This window comes from Chaetura pelagica, unplaced genomic scaffold, assembly GCF_000747805.2.
Source record: "Chaetura pelagica isolate M959 unplaced genomic scaffold, ChaPel_1.0 scaffold174, whole genome shotgun sequence".
In the NCBI taxonomy this organism is placed as follows: Eukaryota; Metazoa; Chordata; class Aves; order Apodiformes; family Apodidae; genus Chaetura; species Chaetura pelagica.
Window position 1 is genome coordinate 3,179,179 of NW_009953722.1, and position 6,768 is coordinate 3,185,946.

Consider the following 6,768-nt stretch of genomic DNA (forward strand, 5'->3'; position numbering starts at 1 on the left):
TAGAAGAATGTAATCACCAGACAACAGATGGTGCTGCCGCAATTGCAGCTGTTTATGATGGACATACAAAGGCTAAGATTGCTTCACAACAAAGTACTTGTACTCTTCAACACCTCAGGCAGATCCCAGAGAACTGGGAAAGCACCAGCACAGACACATGGCCTACCAAAAAAAATAGTCAGGTAGCAGTATCCTGGCAAAAACTTTGGAGAACATGCTGCTAGGTTTGCTTAGCACACTACCATAAAATACAATAGAAGTCCAAACCATCAAGCCACACGCTTCCCGGGTATTCTGTCATGGATCAGCTTTACTATGCCAGTGTTTGAGAGTAGGTAAGAAAAATTCTGACTGAATAAAGCCCACACCTACCTGGTCTGACCTCACAAATGCTGCTGCTCTGAGCAGGAATTCCCCCTAGAAACTTTCTAAGGGCCCTTCCAACCTGAATTTTATACATAAAAATAATTATCACCTCCAAGTTTGCCAACAGTGGGATAAAAGGATGGTAATTCAAAACTCAGTAGAAAAAAATGTGAGAGATACTCCAGAAGCTGAATAAAGAAAAGTCTATGTATAGCAGTGAAAGTAACTGCAAGTAATCTGCCTTTAGGCAAATCAAACTTGAAGGCAAAGGCCACATCAATTTGTCAATGTAGCATGAACTGTCTTCCATCAAAAGGAGGAAGAACACAAGAAAGTATCTGGCTAACTCCTAGCAGCCTCAAAGAAAGCAAGGGTAGGAGATTTAGAACAGGAAAGAATGATTATTTTGCAGATGGCAATGGCTCTGTTGTGCTTCTGAGCGGTTAAGGGAGGCTTTTGCTATGATGGGCTGTACCAGCTGCTCTGGGAGAAACCCTTGCAGAGCACTAAGAACAAAAAACAAAACCAAGACCCAACACTTCTTCAACCTGAAAAGCCTGCAGACACTGTTGGCAATGAAGAAGCATTGTCAAAAAGGCCACGACAACACCAAGTTAAAGACAGAAAGATCTGAGAAAAGGTCTTCCAGAAGTAGCTACAGAGTGTCATCTACCCTATAGTCCACAGTGCGGCTGAGGAGGCGGTTTCTGGCGCAGCTGCCAACATTACTGCCACTGCTGGTAACTAACCCATCGAGCTGAAACAGTTGGCAGGAAAACAGCAAACATCTCCACAAACTTCTGTGTGTTCTCTATAATCAGCACTGCAATGTGGTGCACCACTCTGCTCAGCCTGACTTGTTATGGTTTGAAAAGGGTGGTGAACAGTCAAAGTGATCTGGATTATGGAATAGTAGGAACAGACTTAGAGGAATTCATGAGTTTAGCCCAGTGGTTCAAATTATAAGTTGTATCCAGCTGGCTTCAACTGTACATCCCAAAACAAACTTTGGAAAAAAAAATAAATTATGATGCCTAGAGCCCATCAGAAGGCGGAGGAACATGGAATACTTGCCTAGAGTCTTTGACATTGAATAGAGGAGAAAACACCGGCTGGCCAGAAGCAATTATTTATACTATAATACAAGCCAGCTGGCTATAGGGACACAATAGCATCATGCCATCTAACACACAGCAATTAGGAGGCCACAGTTCAGTATGAAATTAACTCTGATCCCCACCAGACAACCCTATTGACACTATCCATGCTAATTCAATAGACTATGCTTGCAGCTGTGTCATTCAGTATTTGACATCCACACTGTTGTACTCACATAAATCCACTGGGCTACTGTGAACTCTGAAACACTGAGGTCAAGAGCAGCCTAGAATCCTCAGAGAACCAGCAAGCACATAACTGAATGAAAGGTAGAAAACAGCAGTATGCCAGGAGTTAATAAAAAGGGCAATTAATGAAAAGAGAAGCTTGAAGCAGCAGGTAGTTGTGTGGTTAGACGTGTAATGGATGGGTTTATTATTACTGTTTTATATTCTGGACAGGGATTTCAGTCTCAGTATTTTTGGCCCTCTGATGGCTTTAACTAACTGGCCTTTTAAGCCTGTAAATAAAGATCTCTGGAAACAAAGAGGCAAGCACCATTGTTACAAATGCAAAACACTGCCTCAGTGTTGGTCAAGACTCACCTCTGTTTCCAATCTGATTTGAGCCCATAAAGACTGACAAGTAAGAAACCGCAACTCAGAATCCTCTGTATCGTCATTTCTTTTTCTAAAATCTTTAGCTAGAAAGGCAGAAAGCAAGCACAAGCAGAAACAAATATTATTAAACCAAACTTTTTTGTTGAGAAGAAAAAGAACACAACTGAAACATTAACATCTTAATATATACATATAAATGAAGGAAATTACTTTTCTCTTAACCAACTAATTAACTGCTGGTATCTGGTAGAGCAAGTGAGAGAACAAGCAGAATCTACTATCCAAGAATGCAAGCAAAAGGTAAAGAACTGGCTTCTATCTCAAATCCCAGATGGGCTACAGGCTAAATCAGAGCAAACAGATTTCATTATTAAAATTAATCTTTAAAATGTATTTCCCTTGCTTCAGAAATTTTTGTTGGTTTCTTTTAGCTATTGAATATTCAATCCTCCTTTGCTATTGGTCAGATATGAACCACAACAGCTTGCAAGAACAGATACAGGAAAATCCTTTCTGTTCCCCAGGCAAGATGCAGCTAACACCAATTGGAAAAGGACTGTCAGATTACATTAAATACTGATTTATATGTTTGCTTTCTTTTTTTTAAATAATACATTTAACCAACACAACTACTCCAGCCAAACTTTTAAGCACAAACCAGGCCTACATTTTTGGTGCACCTCTAAATTGCCTCTCACTTTGTACATGCTTGTTATGAAAAAGAAAAGGTCAATCAGATCCTTTTTGATAAAACAGTGCCTTGGCACTTTTCCTGAATACATCTGGCTCCCCAGGTGCTGCACAGCCTTACAGATGTGAGTACAGAAACCCTCTTCCAACTAAGAAAAGGAAGACCTTTCTAGGAGTAAAATGGGAGACTGAATGAAACCCAGTATATCTGAATGAGATTTTTCTTGTTGTTTTTCCTCCCACATTGACACAGTCTAAATTTCTCTTTAAAAAAATAATATTAAAAAAAAAAAAGCAGCCTTGGAACCATCCTTCTACTCCCAGCAGATATTTAGCAGGCCTGGTGTAGCTTTAATGCTTCACTAACACCAGCTGGAAGAACATGAAGACCAAAGGTTAAGTAAAAAGCCTGTTAACTGTTGCTACCAGGCTACATTAAACATAACAATTTATTTTTTCTAAACATATGCATGTAAAAAATTTAATTTGCTAGCCATTCATGTTCATTTAGTGGCCATTCAATGGAGCACCAGCAGTGGTCTGATCTCTAGAAAAGAACCAGCTGATGAGCACATTCCATCTCCCAAAGCATTAAGAACACCCCAAACAGCTCTGTAAATGACAAACAAGCGGCATCCCTCATCCTCTTGTTTTCTTAACTTCACCTGAACTAGTATCTCAGCTGCACCCCTACAAAAAATCACTTAAAATACACAACTCACTTTAATTACAAAGTTTTAATTAAAGATAATCCAGCAACCACATTATTGGTAACATACCAAGGCATAATTTTATTTTTGTAGTACCAAAACTCCAATGATAGGTGCAAATGTGCACACAAGGCCTTTTTTGGGGTGCAACAGGATTATCAGCTATTGATGCTGAGAAGTTTCACAAGCAAATCTCACACTTGACAGGTTTGGGCTTCCAAACTGGGTGGATGCAAATCAAAGTACTGTTTATTTAGAACACCATTCTAACCAAATGCTGTGAGCAGCCAAACTAGGTTATCTCTTCCTCTCATTTAGGAGCAGTTCAGTCAAATTTATGTTTCTGTTTCAAAGCATTTGCTAACTAGAACAACGTTCGATTGAATTTATCCAAGCGTTACGAATCTTCCAAAAAGAAAAATACAGCATCCAGTAAGGGGTAAAAATTCATTGTGGTTTGAGTGTATAGGTCTTGATTATTCATTTACCTTGCAAAGACTTGGAATGACAGACTGGATTCTCATTCCTTTCATTCCCTGAGCTACAGATATGCCAACTCTCAGGAATAAGAATTTGGAATTAACTTTAAAGCAGGTGTTACAGTAAGTTCCTCCGGTAATGAATGAGCCTATGGTGATTTCCACAAAAATCTGCCCTTATTACTTTCCCCTCCAATTTTTTTATACAAATTGTCACACAATTTGCTGCCCCTAAAGAGTTAGCCTGAGAATAAGAACAGTAAATTCCCTAACTGTCTCTCATACTGAAGCATCATTATTTATGGCTCACAAAACAGTCAGTCCTGTTCAGTCTTCCTCAAATGATAAGAGACCTGTATACACACCATATAGGCTGCATAAAACTAAAAATATATAACAAACACTACTGAACAGAAGCCATGGAATCTTCTTTTCCTCAAGAAACTTAGGCAAATTACTGAGAATATGATAAGACTTATGAATGGTATACGATTTCTGACTCCCATAGCTTAAAAGTGGCTCATTCAGACTCTTCAGATAAATAATTAGTCAGTGAACAACTTCTGGTAACATGAAAAAGTTCTGTACAAAAAATAATTTGCAAAGACAAATGTAGTTAGATAATCTTGTTTGCTGAAGATTAAAAAAACCCCCACATTTAAACTAGCCAACAATTTGCTGGTGTTCCTCCAAAGAAATGAATTTTCTGAAACATTGACATCAAGGAGCAACAGCTATGAAGAGAATTCAATCAGATATGGTAAACCTTCCAGGATTAACCCAAGCATAGCAACATGCGTCAAAATCCACTAACCTTTTTTGTGAGACACTCTCCTCTTCTTGGAATTTGGTTTAAAAACAAAGCAGCCCTAGAAAACAGAAAACAAACAAACAACAAAACTTCAACATGAGCATAAGTCTGACTAGCTCCTGAGGCCACTCTGTTCACCTTTAATTTCAGTGCTCCATTAAATCAACAATTTGAACTGAACTGCCATCATCTTAAGAGTATCAATTTGTATGTTGTCCCTTTATATTGCTGTTTCAAGCTGATAAACTAGTGGAAGCAGTATCCCAGCCTATTCGGAAGGAGCTTATTCACCTTTCTGTTATGTTTGTCAATTCCAGCATTGACTAGAACTGCAGCAGATTTTTTAAACTTCTCATAACCTCCAGTAGGTTTAGAATGAAGAGGAAATCATTCCCTGCAGACACATCAATGGAGTTTTCTCAACATAGTTTCAGTTAAAAACAAAACAAAAAAAAACCCAAAAGGCCAGGATGCATATAGATATGTGATCCAGAATAATACAATGGTTATTGGCACACAGAAAACCAACGACACGCCCTATAGGACATGTGTATTCCAACTCAAAAAAATAAAGATGTTTAGAAGCAGAATGGTGTAGAAAAGGTCCAGATAAATAAAAACTCTAGCTCCAAGGAAGTCCTCCAGAGAAAAGCCATCTTCCCATTAGATGAATTTCATCACAAAGGAGGAGGAAATAAAGCACAAGTATTAAGCTTTGAATTCCGGAACATTTTCTTTCTCTTCTAGAAAATCTGGAATTTCTTCCCTCATCTTCTTAAATAAAAAAAAAATACTAACTCACCTCTTCAGAAGAGTTCTGATAATTTCCTGTGTTTCAGAAATTATATGCATTCCCCAGCTCTCACTGTTGGTTCTTGTGCCCCAGCAAGGGGAAAGGGAACACACAAGTGTTCAAGACGGACAAACAGATCGATTCGATCCTGTTTCTCAGTGGAGATGCTTACACAAGCAAAGATTACTGACCTCAACCCAGGAGAGTTCAGCCACTAGCCTAAGAAAGATCTAGTGAGCATAAAACTCAAGGTTTGTTCAGTTGTCACGGTCTGTTGGGTGACTTTGGACATACTATTTCCCTTCTGATACAAAGAGGAAATTGCAGTAAAACACCAGTAACAATATCAGTCTCCCCTGAAAAACAGCCTTATTAATTGGAGGTGCCTTCAGATACTTTCCACTTCACCACATATATTAGCGACCATCTAAAACAACCTAGACAAAACTTATGTTTATTCTACAAATCCTAAAAACTGGAAGAATTCCACTAAAAAAAGCTATGGTACAGGCTTGTTTCTGCTACCTACAGAATACCTAAGGAGTCAGAAAAGTAATTCACAAAAGCATAATTGGAAACCAGCCAAAATACCTATAAATCATACTTATACAAGATGAAACAATGTATGCTTAAGTCAAATGAAACATAAATATTATTTTATGCTTTACAAGCACTGAATTTCCCTATACCATGTAGCACAGACTAGAATGTAAAATGGAAAAGAAATATCCTGTGTCAGACAAGGGAAACAAGGAAGGCAAGGGGGCAGAACACATTTCTCTACCTAACAACTTAATGGCAACAGTCATTTGTGAAAGGGAAATAACGTGTTTTGGATTAAGTTTTAATTTTGCTTGGAAGTACTTCCCTTGACTCCTAGAAGTAATAACCTGCACAGTGACCTCCACACCACAGACCAGCTGCAGATCTCAGTTTAGTGAAAAACCAGGCAAGGGAGAGGAGCCTTCCAATGATAACACACCTCGTTTCCTGCTGTGAACCACTGTTATCATTCACCATGGGATCAAGCAAGACAGAAAATAAGTTAAACATTCCGATACAGTATTTTAAGTCTTACAATGTATAAAGATTCCCATGAATGCAATGTCCCTGCTACCAACTCTGACTACAGGCCAGACAAGAAAGCTTTCAGCTCAGAAATATCAAGGCAATAATAGAGACTTAACATTAGGTGTGACTG

The 6,768-nt window shown here is 38.5% G+C and overlaps 1 protein-coding gene across 2 annotated transcripts in view; it reads right to left on the reverse strand.

Annotated features, from left to right (window-relative positions):
• The window catches only part of ORC3 (origin recognition complex, subunit 3), a 33,744-nt gene extending 27,885 nt beyond the window's left edge, over positions 1-5,859 (reverse strand). For both annotated transcript variants that reach the window (XM_010000515.1, XM_010000514.1), the window contains exons 1-3: positions 5,851-5,859; positions 4,778-4,832; positions 2,070-2,167 (exon numbers count right to left, since the gene is read on the reverse strand). In XM_010000515.1, the coding sequence (XP_009998817.1) occupies positions 2,070-2,167; positions 4,778-4,832; positions 5,851-5,859 (162 nt within the window). The remainder of the gene's footprint in view (positions 1-2,069; positions 2,168-4,777; positions 4,833-5,850) is intronic.
• Between the last annotated feature and the right edge of the window lie 909 nt (positions 5,860-6,768).